At 46.4% G+C, this 15,914-nt stretch overlaps 1 protein-coding gene across 1 annotated transcript in view; it reads right to left on the bottom strand.

Moving 5' to 3' along the window:
- Positions 1-1,719: 1,719 nt before the first annotated feature.
- Positions 1,720-15,914, bottom strand: part of BCL2 (BCL2 apoptosis regulator) — a 167,271-nt gene continuing 153,076 nt past the window's right edge. The window contains exon 3 of the mRNA XM_019729326.3: positions 1,720-3,483. Coding sequence (XP_019584885.1) covers positions 3,349-3,483 — 135 coding nt within the window. The 3' untranslated portion in view covers positions 1,720-3,348. The remainder of the gene's footprint in view (positions 3,484-15,914) is intronic.

The following is a 15,914-nucleotide window of genomic DNA, read 5'->3' on the forward strand; positions in this document are numbered from 1 at the left end:
AGTGTTTGAACAAAGAAAGTTGCTTCCTTAATTCAATATGTGACTTTAATACAAATTTTAAACCTAGGAGAATTTTTAGCCGCTGTAAAATCTGAGGTGAACTGTTTGTTGTAGGACGTGTCAGTTGTTTTGATCAGAGCTTGTGCAGAAAGGGTGTGCAAGGACTGAGGAAGCTCGTGGATGATTTTCTCCTTGGGGCTCTTTTTAGAGCCCTTGATCCCAATTTGGAAAGTGCACACGTTCTATTTAACCCTGACCTTGGCCAACTGTGCTCCATGCATTCAAGTGTGACTCTCTTCTCAACACGAAATAAGTAGGAATAGTTCTCTGTTGTCTGATCACAAAATAATTGAGACAATGAAAAAAGGAGGAGAAAAAAATTGACTAGTTGAGGCTTTTATATACATTCATTGCTTCTAACATATTTTTAACAACAAGAAAAATGAAACATAACTACTCTTAAGGTGAGCGCAGCCACAATCTGATACAGTTCTGGGGTCAGGTAGCTGGGCACATTTACCATTAAAACCAGATAACAAAACCCCACAGCAAAAGGAAACCAGCCAGAAGTTAGCCCCCACGAGTTTTTGCTTCTTGTTTTTAATATATATATACATTTTTAGAATATTCTGCAAATCCCAGTTTAAACAATAACAACAACAAAAACAACAATAAAAGACAAACGGCTTTATATTAAAAATGTCCATGTTCTTCATTTGTTACTTCTAAAGCAGCTTGGAGGATCTCGCCACTTGGAGTGTACTGCAAACTGACTCCATTAAAATGATTTTGGCAGGATAGCAGCACAGGATTTGATATTCCATATTCATCACTTTTGATAATGTAAACCTTTCATAAAATAATATTTCTCTTAAAAATCAGAATCATTCAAAGGTCTGATCGTCCTGTTCCCTGAGGCCCGCCAGGGAGGTCTGGCTTCATACCAGGGGGTTTCCTGCTTTCTCGGTGTGGGGTGTAAGTGCCACTGCATTTCAGGAAGAACCTGAAAGACAGCCGTGGAAAAGGGCCCTGTGGAAGGAGGGCAGGAGGGCTCTAGGTGAGTCTCTGTGGAAACAGGCCACGTAAAGCCACTCTAAAGGTCAAACCACCATAGCCCCTGGTCACTTCCCATCTGGATTTTCAACCTGAATGAACCTCATGGATTTAACCAAATATACATGCAATCCTAAATAATGTGCGTAAAATTCTGATTTGCCCAGGGACAAATAAGCCCTCAAGGAACAAGGTCAAAGGGACAACAAATCCGTCCCTCACAATAAACAATTGTGTTGACATGACGTGTGTATAACTTGGTTGAAACAAAGCGCCTCCCTCCATGGCCAGCATGCTCCAGGGTTTCTCAGGTAGCTGAGACCCAGGGCTTATCTCATCTTCTCAGAAATGCTTTCAAAGAATTAAGAGGCAATAATCTCAAATGAAAATATGATCATTTTTGCTAACAAATAGTGTAGAGGCCATAACTAAATACAATTTTTTAAAAAAGGCTGAGATGCATGTATTTTTCTTTAAAGCAGCTTTTGAAATATCAACCACAGCACTAAACATTGAACATAGTACATTCCAAAGTTAATACAGATAAATGCTTTATGATGCAATAATGCCACAGTTATTCCACGTGGTGCTCAAGGCTTTCTAAACTTGAAAAAATATTTCCTAGTTTATTAGCTGAAGATACCACTTCTTTTGCTACTTGTCTAGTTTTCCACCACTGTTTTTTTTTTTTTTTTTCTTTTTTAATGCCCAGGATGTACAGATAGTCCTCACATTCCACACCTGGAACTTTTTTTTTCTCTGTCAGGTTTTCAAATAAAACCAAACTACAATGACAAGATAATGTTTTACATCCTAATTCCATAGACATAGGTCAATTAATCCATGACACCTCATTTCAACGCTTCCTTCAGGATTTATGACCCTCCCCAAAGTCATTTAAAGCCTTGCTCTAAACTTCACAGGCAGGTGGGTGGCCGCACTGCTCGCAGGCCGTACGTGTCTCCTCTCTTTGCGTTTCTGTTCGGTGGTGGCTCTCCCAGCCTTCACCACCGCTCTCTGCTATGAAAGGCTTTCTGCTATGAAAGGCGCAGTGCCTTTGTTTCCCTCCCTCCACAGTGATAAATGTCTTACAAGTGATAAATGTCTTGGGAGCGTTGGCTACCAGCTCCAGGCTCCAGGCTCCATGTGGAAAAGGGCCTCACTGGAGGTACTGGAGTACCAGGCCCAGGCCTACTACTGTTCTTTCTTGACAGTGTAATTCTGAGTTCTGTCAGCTTCCAGACATTGGGAGACCACACTGCTCTGTTTCAAACCCCTCGAGCAGGCCAGCGAGTGCCCAGGCTCAGTTCCAGGACGAGGCCTCTGAGCTGGGGCAAGGCGGACTTCATGCTACAGCCTCTTGCGGAAAAGCAGGCACTTGTGGCGGCCTGATGCTTCTGGGCAACTAGCCTTGCTGGTGCCGAAGAAGTCACCGAAACGTTCACTTCCTCGCATTCCAGAGGATTCTGTTTCATACACAGAGCCAGTTTTTGGAGGGGGAGCGTATCCAAAATATATGAATATATACATCAGGGCTTAAGGTACTGGATGATATTGTATAAATTGCTAAACTGCTTCTCGGCACAATTGGTAGCTTAAAAAAATACTCTCCTATGGTTTAAGGGCATATTTCCTGTCATTGTCATTCCGTGTGGAAATCTTGGCAGATACCAAGTCCATCTGCAGTTCCCAATTTTTTTCTTCCAACTGGGTATGTACCATGTGAACCATATGCAAAGTGTCTGTTCTTCCGGCCAGGGAAGAATGCACTTGCCTCCAAGTACCTCCCTCAATTAATATCACAGCCTCTGGGGCAAATAAATGCAAGGAAAATGAACATCTTCTTCCAAACCTCCAGCAGCCAGAAACCCAGCTTCTGGAATAGTCACGTCCTTTGTCAGTTTGTTTGCTTTTCAGATGGTGAGTCAGTCCAGCCAACAACGTGGAAAGCAAATCCGTTTATAGGCACAGGAGATCCAGGTGGGGCTACACAGGTGGGGCTTGGCAATTAATGGTAGGGTTTCCAAAGATAGGATGCTCAACGGACTGTCTTAAATAAATAAATCTTTTTTCTCAATAATGTAAAAAATAAATTGTATTTCCCTTTGGCAGTAAATAGCTGATTCGACATTGAGCCTGAAAGCGGTTTTTGTTTTTTTTGTGGGGTTTTTGTTTGTTTGTTTGCTTGTTTTTAAGAGAATACAGCTTTGTTTCATGGTACATCACTGACAATGCATATATTTTTACTGCTTTAGTGAACCTTTTGCATATTTGTTTATGGCAGGCCTGCTGACTTCACTTGTGGCCCAAATAGGCACCCAGGGTGATACAAGCTCCCACCAGGGCCAGACTGAGCAGCGCCTTCAGAGACAGCCAGGAGAAATCGAACAGAGGCCGCATGTTGGGGCCGTACAGTTCCACAAAGGCGTCCTGCAGGGAGAGAGGAGGGGAGGAAAAGAAAGAGTATTAGAAAGCGGACCCACTCTCTTCACTTTCATTCAAGAAATATTTATTGAGGGGTGGACGGATGGCTCAGCTGGTTAGAGTGCAACCTCTGGGCAACAGGGCCGCCGGTTCGATTCCCACCTGGGCCAGTGAGCTGCACCCTCCACAACTAGAATGAAGTCAATGAGCTGCAGCTCAGCTCCCGAGTGATCTGGCTCAGTTGGTTGGAGCCTGTCCTCTCAACCACAAGGTTGCTGGTTCGACTCCTGCAAGGGATGGTGGGCTGCGCCCCCTGCAACTAGCAACGGCAACTGGACCTGGAGCTGAGCTGCGCCCGCCACAACTAAGATTGAAAGGACAACAACTTGACTTGGATGGAGCTGATAAGTCCTGGGAAAAACACACTACTGTTCCCCAATTTTTTAAAAAAAGTCCTGGAAATACATACTGTTCCCCAATAAAGTCCTGTTCCCCTTCCCCAATAAAATCTTTTTTTAAAAAAGAAATATTTATTGAGACTCTATTTATGTGTCAGGCACCACAGAGATACAGCAGTGCATGAAATAGATTAAAAGTTCCTGCCTCACAAAGCTTTTATCTAGTTGAGTGGGATGAACAGTAAACAAAATAATTGTATCATATAGTATATGAGAGGCTGATAAGTGCTAAGGGGAAAAATACAACAGCAAAGGCAGTTAGAAGTAAGGGAAGCTTCGCAATTTTCGCTAGCATGGCTATTCATAAAAATAACAACAACAAAAACCCAACGACTAACTACACTCCCTTATTGAAAGCTTGCTATATGCCAGGCACTTAAACACCTAACATGCATTATTTTATTCTTTATACCAATCTTATGGAGTCATTTTATTTATTCCTGTTCTGTAAAGGGAAAAAAACAAAAACAAAACCTGAGACTCACAGAGGTTAAAGGATTTGATTAATCAACGGCAGGACCAGGATTTGAACCCAGACCCAAACCAGGGCGCTTCCCTTTGCTGATGCCCTTCCAGGGATGACAGCGGCTCTGTGAGTGCTTGGTTAGCCTGGGATGCTGATATCGTAGACATGGCAGGGTGGCCTCCACTGGTGGCACGCCTAGCCCTGAGGTCAAGAACAGGGTGCCTCCTGGGAAAGGAAACCGTTGCAGGGTTTCTCCCAGGGGTGGCTAGATGGGACGACCACAACTCTGCCTTTAACTCAAGCAGTGACTGTCACAAAGCATGTGGTCATTTATGATCAGTATGTGTGTCACTGGACACACAGGTCCCTGAGGAAAGAAGACGGCTTCTGTCTTTTCTTCATAGGGGTTGTCCGACATTGAACCAGTCACTGGATGCTCATTGCTTAGATTTGTAGGGGAAGACTAGGTTCCACATTTGGACCCAATTAGTATTTGGACAACCCTCGAAATCCCTCTGAATATATATAAATCAGTAAATGAATGCTTTTTCACGTGGTGTGATTTATTCAAGCATTCCAACAACCTGGAACTGGAGCCCAAGGTTTCATTATGGGAGACAGTAACATACGGACACTTCTGGCATGGCTGTACAGAGGAGGTTCTGACAACCTTCACGGCGTTTTGTTTGTTTGGGGCAAGTATCGCCATAGAGGAACCAGGTGTCTTTGTCTCCCCAGTGCTGTGTGTGGTCTTGGTACATGTAGGTGCTTAATATATGCTTGTTCAGTTAACAAAGTTTTCTGAATATAATCATTAGTTGTTTGAATTCTGTGTTGGGCCTAATACTTCACCCAGATGCTTACTCTGCCTGTTTGAAATTACTCCTTCTAAATACAACAATGTCTGGGAATGTTGGAGTAGTCTTAAAGGTGAGAGTTCAAAGCATCATTAAGGAAACTTCCCACATTATGAATTATAGATTTACACAATTATTTTTCACGACTGCGTAGTATTCCATCACACACACACACACACACACACACACACACACATTATATGATGTGTTTTATTTTACTGATTCTTTATTTGGGTTGTTTTAAACTTTTGCTATTACAAACAATATTATGATACATCTTTTACATAAATGTGTATCTACTTATTCAGATGGGTTTTGAGTCAAATTCCTAGCAGTGGACTCACTTGACCAGCTATCAGAATTGCTTCCTGAAGTCAAAGGGTTTCTGCTGAGCCATCCTCGCTCTCTCACTGGTTACCCTAGGACCAGTAGCACCTTATACAAAAGGCTGACAAGCGTTTAGGGCAGTGATTCTCACTGGGGGTGGTCTTGCCCCCCAGGGGACATCTGGCAATAGATGGAAATAACTTGGGGTGGAGGTGCTGCTGGCATCTAGTGGGTGGAGGCCATGTACTCTGTTCAATAGCTCACGATGCACAGGACAACCCTCACCACAAAAAATATCCAGCCCAAGATGCCAGTAGAGCCGAGGCTGAGAACGGTTGCGAAGAAACTCTGTAATCGCGGACCACAGAGGACCCAACAGTCCATCTGGTGTGTCAACAGTTTTGGTCAAATTAGCACAAGATTAGTTAGCCAATAAGGGGGTGACCTGGACCTTCAGATGTACTGGATTAATTTTTACCAGGAGAGGGCGCAAGGGTTTTCTTCTTCTTTTTTAATCTATTGTTAAAATGTTCTAAATTTGAGCCTTAGCAAAGCAAGGCTCTAAAAAGACATAAATAAAATATGTGCTCAGTGCTCTTAGCACAAAGCTGAGGTAACGATCATGATTGATTGTCAAGAAACATACCTTCCCTATATATAATCAGGGATAAACGGGGCAGGAAAAGGTCAGAACATATTTACGGGCAGGAGAAACTCTGCCTCTTGCAAAGTGCATCCCGTATCCCACAGACACAGCTGCAAGTCTAATAGCCCTCCCCTCCAAACTGCTCTCTCTGAGGGATGGGCAGGCTAGAACCCCCAACAGCCCAGCCAAATGACACCCCAAGTCCCTCAGGGCACTGACACTGGGCTGTACACAATTCAGTTGGACATTGAGATCAGTGGTCAGACTCTGCATTTCTTTAGTTACCAATGGAATTTTCTGTGGCAGACTATGAAACGGACTAAGACACTGGCCATCTGACCTTTTTGGACAAGGAAAATATCCCGGGACAGTGAAGGAAGCAGGGACAAATGGGCTGGCACTTCCTCCCAGTTTGTCCGGTGCACAGTCCCAGGGAGCCGATGAAATGCCCCTCCAGATACTCCTTCCTCTCTGGGGCTGGAATAATCCCCTCTTCCGACCCCCATCGCCTCACGTAAATAGCTGTGCTTCTAATGGGCCCTTTCTGAGGTGCATTGTAAAGAAAAACATCATTTATAGAGTGGGGTAAGCTAAAGTATCATCTCTTGACCCAAAGAAGGAGCACAGAGGTGCTGACACAGCTCCCAGGGGTCCGGGAACAGCTCTGGACTTGGGTGAGAAGGTCTGGGTGAAATCCCGGCCTTGACATTTTATTGCTTATGACCTTGAACAAATTACCCAACCCTGAGCCTCATTTATTTCACCCATAAAATTGGTTGTTGTGAAGATTAACGTAGGTGACTCAAAGCCATTTGTCAACGTGGCCCAGAATGTGGACTAGTGGAAGTATTAACTGGTTCTCTAGTCTGCCCTCTTGCAAGCCTTCTACTTGCCTCCGAAACAAACCCTTCCCTCCAGAGGTTCCAGCGAGGCTGCTGTTTTACAGGAGCAATTTACTTGCTCCCTCTAGGGGGTCAGCTTTTGGTGCTGAAGACGCTTGGGTGACTTCTAAAGAAATTGTGAATTAAAATGTACACGTGATGTGTCCTGGTGGAAGACAGGAAGTGAAAATACAATGCCCATCTCTACTTCCTCATAAATTATTAAGTCAGATTGTAGGGCTGAGGGGTGTCGTTAACGCCCCCTGGGATTGAATCCAGCCCCCAGAGCTTCGCGCTTCGCCCATCTACGTCCCAAAGTGCAAAGTAGTCCCTGCGGTTTCAGGACTGAAGGTCCTAAATGCTACTTTCATAGAGACTTCTTGCATTTTCAAACGTCCTGATTAGGGTGATTTCCGAAGTCTGTTTGAACAGTCTGTCATTATTTGTTTAAGTTTGAAAGCTGTTTTAAATAAACACATGCTCATTTTATGTATTAAAAGCAACAAAGAGGGAAAAAGAAAACCTGGGCCGTCATCATGTGATTCGGACAAAATCCCTGTCTATATATTTAGGAGGCACCGGCACCTTGCTCATGTCAGGACTGGCAAGGGCTCTAATTCCAGGGATGTGCCCTGCAGGTCCGGAGGGAGGGTCCTTTCTCCTGCTGGCCCTCACATTGGAGGAGACAGGCAGTGCCCCAGCTCTGGTTGCTCTTTTGCAGACAGTTTCTGCACAAACTTCAAACTTGGAGAGGTCTGAGTGTGAGTCCCACCCAGGGCCTGTATCAATGAGCAGGATGGCCAAACTCCCAACCCCAGGCCCTTCCTGCAGGGTTAGAAATAAGCCAGGGAGGGGTGGACGGGAACAGGTCAGACCCAGACACCTAAGCTGAGTGGAGGGTGGGGGTTGCAGCAGTAAAAGTGTCCTTGTTCCTCCTGCATTGGGACCAGTGGGGAGAGCACTCTTACCCCCTTCTCTACCTCTCTTTTCCTCCCTTCCGCTCCCTCCACCCCTACACACCTCCTTCTCAGGAGCCCATCATCCAAAATCTTCCGGTCCCCTTCAGAACCTTTCAAAAAGTTTCACTGAAACCTGATTTCAAATGAAATTTAAAAATAAGTGAATCAGATGGGCAACACTGAGAAAGAATACTGAGTTCTATTAAAAAGGAAGGGGTGTGTATGTGTGTGTGTGGGGGGGGGGCTGGGGGGGATGGGAGCCCCAGATGCTCTTACACAATTGATGCACTCCCAGGTAAAGGTAAGTGTAGAGACTTTTCCTATATGGCAATGCGTATCAAAAGCTTTGAAAATATGTCCTTTTGCTAGTAATTCCCTTTCTAGTTATTTATCTTGAAAAAAGAATTAGTAAAACGCACAGGTTGTTTATAATAGTTGAAACCTGAAAACAAATGTCTGAAAGTGCGATTGGTTGAATAACTTTACGGCACATCTGTACAACGGAATGTGGTCGAGCCATTAAAAAGTTTACCCTGCATTTCCTGGCAAGGAAAGATGTTCCCAACATAAGACTGAGTGAAGCAGGTAACAGTTAAACCAACGTTGGCCTGCACCTTCAGGCCCTGGCTCAGTGTTGGTGCTCAGTTGTTGCACCACTGGGAAATTTAATATGGCTTGGTGGGCTATAAGCAAATTAGACAGTCAGCTGCATTTCACGGTCTTTGAGCTGACTCTGTACACAAGCATATGATATGATTATGGGAGAGCCTAAGGAGGACAGCCTCAAAGAGCTCACAATCCAGAGAGAGAGGATGCCTCTGTGTGCACATCCGAACTAACGAAATCAAAGTGTGTCCTCCTTTGGTACCCGCACAGAGCAGAAGGTCCTGTCAGCGGTAAGAAGCAAGTAAAAAGAGAATCGGATGGTGCCAACAGGAAATCAAATATTGCTAGCGAATGCCTTTGCTTTTCTATTTCTCATGGCTCTATAACTGTCTCCGTGGGGATCACTGCCCTCATGACCACCTCAGGGTTAAGGAAGGAAACGGGAAAGCAAAAGACCAATTAGAGTAACACAAAACTCTGAGCTGGAAGGACCCTCCAGTAAGTTCAGATCTCCAACACTGGTGTAATAACGCCTGATAAAGACATCGGCCTTTTTAAATAAGTGAGACAAATGAAACCTTGACAGGTAAAGTGAGTCACTCACAGTATGTACTGAGTAATAAGCAGGCCTGAGGTGGAGGACCATGGAGGCTGGGTTTACCCTCCTGCATCCTGGGCTTAACGGGTTAGAAATCCGCAAGCAGTTGGTTCTTTCATCGTCCTGGGCGCCTCCTGCCTGCCTCCCTCAATGTGCTTCCTCCCATCCAGACCTTCCTCTGTGCAGCCTCATTGGGCTTTTCAAGTGTTGCTGAAGAAAGTCGCCCAACCGTGCAGACTGGTGCTGGTCGAAATTCATGGTCTCCAACCTCAGTGAGTTCTTGAAACCACTTAGCACTCCCTTACCCTCGGTCAGATGTTTTTCTCTGTTCCTTTTCATGACTACTCCAAACAGCCACCACTTTTCTCATGGGTTCTCCTCACTGTTGACTAGCTGATGTCACCTCTTTCTTCTCTGAGAAAATCGGGGACATTGGGTGAGAATGACCGCAGCTTCCTACCCTGGTGCACCCACTGACTTAGATCTCTTATCTGTCCTTCCTTGATCCTTCTTACCCTGCACCCTTATTCCACTGTCTCCGCTGCTTCTGGAACCTTCCTCCATCCATGGTCCCTGCTTTCCACTGTAATTTCAGCCTCAGCCTTTCTTTGGTTTCTTTTTTCCTTGGCATATAAACATTCAGATTTCCTCAGTAGAGAACACATCCTTCCTTGCAGGGCAAGGGAGTTGGGGGTATTTATTTACCAACAAAACATAAAAATAAAAATAAAAAAAGTAAATTCAGGTTTCCTCAAAATGACCATGCTGATGCTGTGTTCCACCCTAACCGTTATCTTCTGTCTCCCTGCTGTCCGGGGAAAGCTGCTAACCCACGCTCATCGGCTGTCTTCCTACCCTCACTTTAATCCACTCAGCCTGGCTCCTTCCTTCATGGTTCCGCTGAAACCACTCCCCAGAGACCCCCAGTACCCAACACGTGGCTAGATTCCCTGGCTGCTTTTCAGGTTGGATCTTCCTGGGGGCTCTGATGCACTGGACACTGGGACCGCTGACAGCCTTTGCCTCCTGGAGAGTCTTTCTCCACCTTTGCATGGGCACCTCCTCCTCCGTCTGCCCTGAGAGGTACTCGATGCTCCCAGGCTTCTGCCTGGCAGTCTCCTCTTTCTTTGGCTAATCTCCTTCACTCTCATGGTCTTAGATACCATCCCTATGACGATGATGTCTCTGAAATCTTCACATCCAGCCCCACCTGGCCCTCTCACTGCCACATTCTGATCCCAACCCCTTTCTAAAATGTCCCACCGGAAGTCACAATAAAGCCTGTCCAAAACTGGAGTTATCACAGCCCCTTCCAGCAAGCTTGCCTCTCCTCCTGCCTTCACGGTACCTATGCTGTTAAGTAAACCTGTAGCCTGAGGGTCTTCTAGACGTTTTCTTCCTCCTCACACCTCTGCCCCCACCATTCATTCACTGGTAAATCCCATAGTCTTAGGTTGGGTTCCCCCAGAAGCAGACCCTAAGACAAAGACTTGAATGTCAGCAGTTTATGGGGGAGATGATCCCCGCAAACACTAGTAGAAGGGTTCCTAGGGAAGTGAGACAGAAAAGGAAAGCAGCCCTGAATGACCTTACCAAGCACATGCTGCTGCTGGCAACTAGAACTTATTCCTGAAGGAAAATCTGGGGTGCAGTGCAGAAAATGCACCTTTTATTATTCCACGAAGGGGCGAGGAGCTGGGGTATTTTTACACCAACTCCTTGCATTCATTGGTTGAGGGCTACTCCTATGTAGGTGTCAACACCCCAGCAGTTCCAGTCGGTCAGTGCACAGGCAAAGTGTGCAGTAGAGGCCATAGAAGCCCTTAGGGAAAGAGGAGCAGTGCTCTACCTCCTGTAGCTAGAGGTCAAGCGCGAGAGCACTGGAGTGGCAAGGGCGAAGGGATTCGATGGGGCAGTATGTGCACCACCGATGTGACCACCTGAACATCTGTCAGTCCCCATGACTTTCTCTTCCCCGGCATTACTGCTACGATTTCCCATCCGATCTCTCTGCTTCCAGTCTTCAATCCCTCTCCATATTGCAGCCAGAGTGGTCTACTCAGAAGCAAAGTTGTCACTTCCATGCTTGGCCCAAATTCTTTACCACAGCAAAGGGTCCCAGTGCTGGGGCTCCAACCCAGCTAGCTCTCCTGCTCAGCTTCTCTCACTTGTAGGTTCACGTTGGTTCACTCAGGGATTCAGTGCAATCATTTTCTGCAGGCAACTTTCTCCAAATCCCTAGGTTGAGTTAAATAATCCTGGGCTATTCCTTGTATTATCTGAACATCATCTGTTCACATGTCTGTCTTCTCTCATTCAGCTGGAGGTGCAGGAACCATATTTTATTTATCTTTGGATCCCTGGAGCATATGTCTGTCACATATTAGGCACTCAGCAAATGTTTGTGGAACTGAAATAAACTCATTTCTTTTACTACAGAACAGGTTTTCCAAACACACCTTAAGAGATGATATTTTTTAAAAGAAGGAGTGTGTTCAAAGGACAAATACATGACAGACCTAAACAAAATTCAGTGGGTCTTTTTTTGTTTGTTGGTTTGCTTTTGTAGTAGACTCTCGTCTCCCTATGAGGAGATGCTGTTCAGCCATATCGGACAGTCAGCGTCGGATCTGATTGGTCAGTGTCTGTGCCATACTGGTTGTCAAATATTCTTAATAACACTCTACCTATATGCTTTGTGAGTCCCCAAGAGAGATAAGCTGTGCAGCGTTTTCTAACTCATTTGTTCATTTACCACTCTGTCAGGGAGATTCCTGTTGTGTGATGAAGACATACTATGAAAACGCTGCCTGGAGGTAAAAAAAAAAAAGGCAATAATCCTGGGCACTGACAGGAGAGACAGCGCTGGTGCCCATTGTACAGGACAGGGGAGGTGGTCAGAGCTCCCAAGCTGTGTCTGAACATCCATAGGAACACAGAGACCTCCGTGGCAACTCATTCTGCATTCTACTAAGGGGTGTGAGACTCATCCCCAGTGCTGTCTGTGACGGCTCCAACCCACAAGCTAGGGACACACACTGGCCAAGAGACAGGGATGTTGGGAGAAAGAGAAAAGGAAGTGAAGGAGGGAGGGAGGGAGGGAGACACGCATAGCAGAGAGAACTCTCCCTGAAGCCAAGAAAGCACTAATTCTCCCGACACCAACCGGCCTGAGATCTAAAGGGGAAGTGAGCCGCTGGGCTGCTCTGAGTGGTGGCCAGCAGAGCACACGCGAGGAAGTGAGGACTTTTTTCTACCTGAATAAAGCAGCTGGTGAGGAAGTGACTCCATTTCCCCCTTATCATTGGCTGGGCAGGATTTCCTCTGCAGCCACTTTGTGCTGAATGAGTCTTGAGGGTTCCGTCTGCAGATCAGAGCCGCTTTGGCAGTTGCAAGCTTCTGTCCCCTGTGGCTCTTCCTCCCTCACCCTCCCTTTACTCTCAAAATATTGATTCCGGGTTTGGGGGAAAAGGAAAGGGATTAAAAACAACCTTCGAGCATATAACTGAAGGACACACAGCAGCCTGGCCTGGCTGGGAAGCACGATGACTTCCTCTGCCAGGCTTGCAGGGCCACCCCAAAGCCATCGCCAGAGAATGGGGCTCCATCCCAGAGGGTCTGTGGGCCCTGGGGGGAGGGGCTAGTTGAACCACAGGCCAACGACATAAAATGAAACCTAATCTAAGGGTCATCTGGATGTAACTAGAAACCTGCTAGAGAAATGGCAGGAGATGAAAAACCCAAACAAAACAAAAACCAAAACTTGCCCGCCCACCACAGTTGGTCCAGGGACGTTTGCGTGTATTTTGTGATGCAAATTGAGCTGAGGATGCAAATCAGGCCGGGGCCCTCAGAAGCTAGGGAGGGCGAAAAATGAGAAGCCCAAATGGTTCCTTCCTTCCCTGAGCAGGGCACAGTTGGGAAAGGGTTCGCAGAGGAGTCCGATGCTCTGAGGACCCTGCAGCCATAGAGCTGGGCCACAGGCCACTAGCCTTGTCCACCTGCAGGAGGAGAGTTACGCCAAAGCTGGCGTTTCCGGGGCAGAATCACAGACGTCCTGTTAGTCTAACTGCCATCCATGCCAGGGGTAGGAGGTACTCTCTGGAGGGAAGCGTGGAGACAAATTCCTTGCTCTGCTAGCCATGCAAATACTGCTGGGAGAAGGTACTTAGCCACCTGTGGGGTTAGGTGCCTCCTGCCAGGATGCCCCAACAGCCCAGTGCTTCCATCATCTGATGGTAGGTGGAAATGGGCAATGCAATGCATCTCTAGCAAAATGTACCAAAAATATGTTGGTAAGTGTGTTATTTGGTTCATCGCGTTCATATAATAAATCAGAGCAGGAGAGACTCATGGCGATATCTACACTAGACCTTGAAATCGCTTCAGGTGGCTTATTCATTCAGGAACCAAACAGTTTTATAAGGGGCCGAGGAGTCTTAAAGCCAAATAAGACACAGGCCCTGCCGACGGCTGGGTAATATATGTCCTGCATTCATGGGCCCTTTAATGGGCATGAGAGTTTTCTCAATATATTCAAGGCACTGTGTGTGTGTGTGTGTGGGGGGGGGGAGGCGGCATGCGCATTTATCCTGCAGGGTTCTGAGGAGAAGGGAACAGACCCAGGCAGTTGACCTCATTTTAAGGGTGCCTTCTGCAGTATCTCATGCCCAGTAACCTGCGGTGAGCATTTTTGGCTTTAAAACAAACTTTCTCCATTTTTCTTCCTTACCTTCCTCATTCCACACCTTCTTTTGGCCAGAAGCCGCTGAGTGCCCTGCAGCTTCTGGCACTTGGCCTTTTCTTGCTTTGGACTTCTGCTAGTTTCATTGTTGGGGAGGGGGTATCACTTTATGATCTTGTGCTGGGCATGGAAGTATGTTGAGCAAATAAAGTGTAACTATAACAACCCAACAACAAAAAGACAAGTACCCCAATTAAAAACAGGCTAAGATTTCTGCAGACTTTCACCAAAGGAGAGAGTGCAATGGCCATTAAGCCCAAGAAGAGATGCACAGCATCATAGTCATTAGGGAAACGCAAGCCCAAACCACCGCAGATATCTTCACACCCACTGGCATGGCTCTAACGTGAAAAATAGACAATAACAAGTGTTGGCGAGGAGGAAGAGAAACTGGAGGCCTCCCCAGAGCTGGTGGGAATGGGAAATGGTGCAGCCGCTGTGGATGTTCCTCTAACTGTTGAACAGTTTCTACCCAATCCAGCAATTCTACTCTTAGATACACACCCAAGGTAACTGAAAACACATGTCCACACAAACACTTGCACACAAAAAGTCACGTCAGCATTATTTGTAATCACCCAGAGTGGAAATGACCCAACGTCTATCAGCTAATGAAGAGATAAAGAAAAGATGGTATATCCGTCCGTACGATGACAACATGGATGGGGCTTGAAAACATGACGCTCAGTGAAAGAAGCCAATTACAAAAGACCCCATTGATATGAAATGACCAGAACAGGCAAGTCCATAGGAAGACAAGTAGATTAGTGGTGGCAGGGGGTGGGGAGAGAGGAGAATGGAGAGTGGCCGCTAATGAGTGTAGGGCTTTTTTTTTTTTTCTTTCTTTTTTTGAGTGATAAAAACATTCTGGAAGTATATAACGGTGATAACTGTACAACCTAGTGAAATACTAAAAACCAACCAACGAATCACTTCAAGAAAAAAACACAATTACATTTTTAGAAAAAACACACAATTACATTTCTTGTGTACAGGAGGAAGGGGACTAAATTATTCTTACACATGGCATTCCACAGACGGACCTGCTGGTTCTGTAACACGTGCTCACAGGTGTGGGAGATGGGCTTCCTCTGCTTAGAAAGAAACTTTGCACAATTTTTATCCTCCTTTTAATGAAGTTTCTAAATCGTAGGAGTTGGCGTGGTGGGTGAGAACTATTCTGGATGGTACGTTAGGATGGCTGAGCTGGCTCTGGGAGAGCAACTCCCTTTACCTCCCAGGCCTAGATTTCTCTCATCTGAATCCTGTATCAGTAGCTGATTGCAAAGATTCTCTCTCCAGGCAGCCATCCTGGGCTTATACAGTTAATGACCTGATTCTCCATCTTTTCTCATGCATCTCTTAGGATGGGATTTGGGACACCCTGACACATGTCCGAGCCTGTCTCCTCCACCCTCTAAATGACGGACCTGCTCTCTGTGGAGACTGTCTGCCACACTCGGCCTCCACGACCAACCCTCCCTCCTCCCAAACCGTTAAGTGAAGTCCGTGCTTCCTGCTGTGAACTTCACCTCCTGGAGCCCCTCCTCGCTGCAGCATGGTGGCCACGCTTGCCACCTGTGTGCTTCCCCTCTCTTTGTTTTTATGGTCAGAATCCAGGCCTTAGTCCCCCGAGCCCTCTGCCTCTCACACCAAGGTGAATTCGCACGGGCGCTGTCAGTGTGCCCCCGCGTGGGGAGCGGCGGACGCTCGGCCTGTCAGTATGAGCCAGGGCCCCGCACTGCCTGGAGGCGGCCGGGCGTTCCTCGGGCAGACTAGTGTCTGCAATATATCCACCCACTGCTCTTTCTTGGGTTCTGGAGTCACAGGTGTGGCTTCCCTCCCTGCTGCCCCGCCAGGGTCCGTACCTGCCTCCGTGTATGTGAGCATGAACT

The sequence above is a fragment of the Rhinolophus sinicus genome, chromosome 4 (genome assembly GCF_057876585.1).
Source record: "Rhinolophus sinicus isolate RSI-liver-muscle chromosome 4, RSI-T2T, whole genome shotgun sequence".
In the NCBI taxonomy this organism is placed as follows: Eukaryota; Metazoa; Chordata; class Mammalia; order Chiroptera; family Rhinolophidae; genus Rhinolophus; species Rhinolophus sinicus.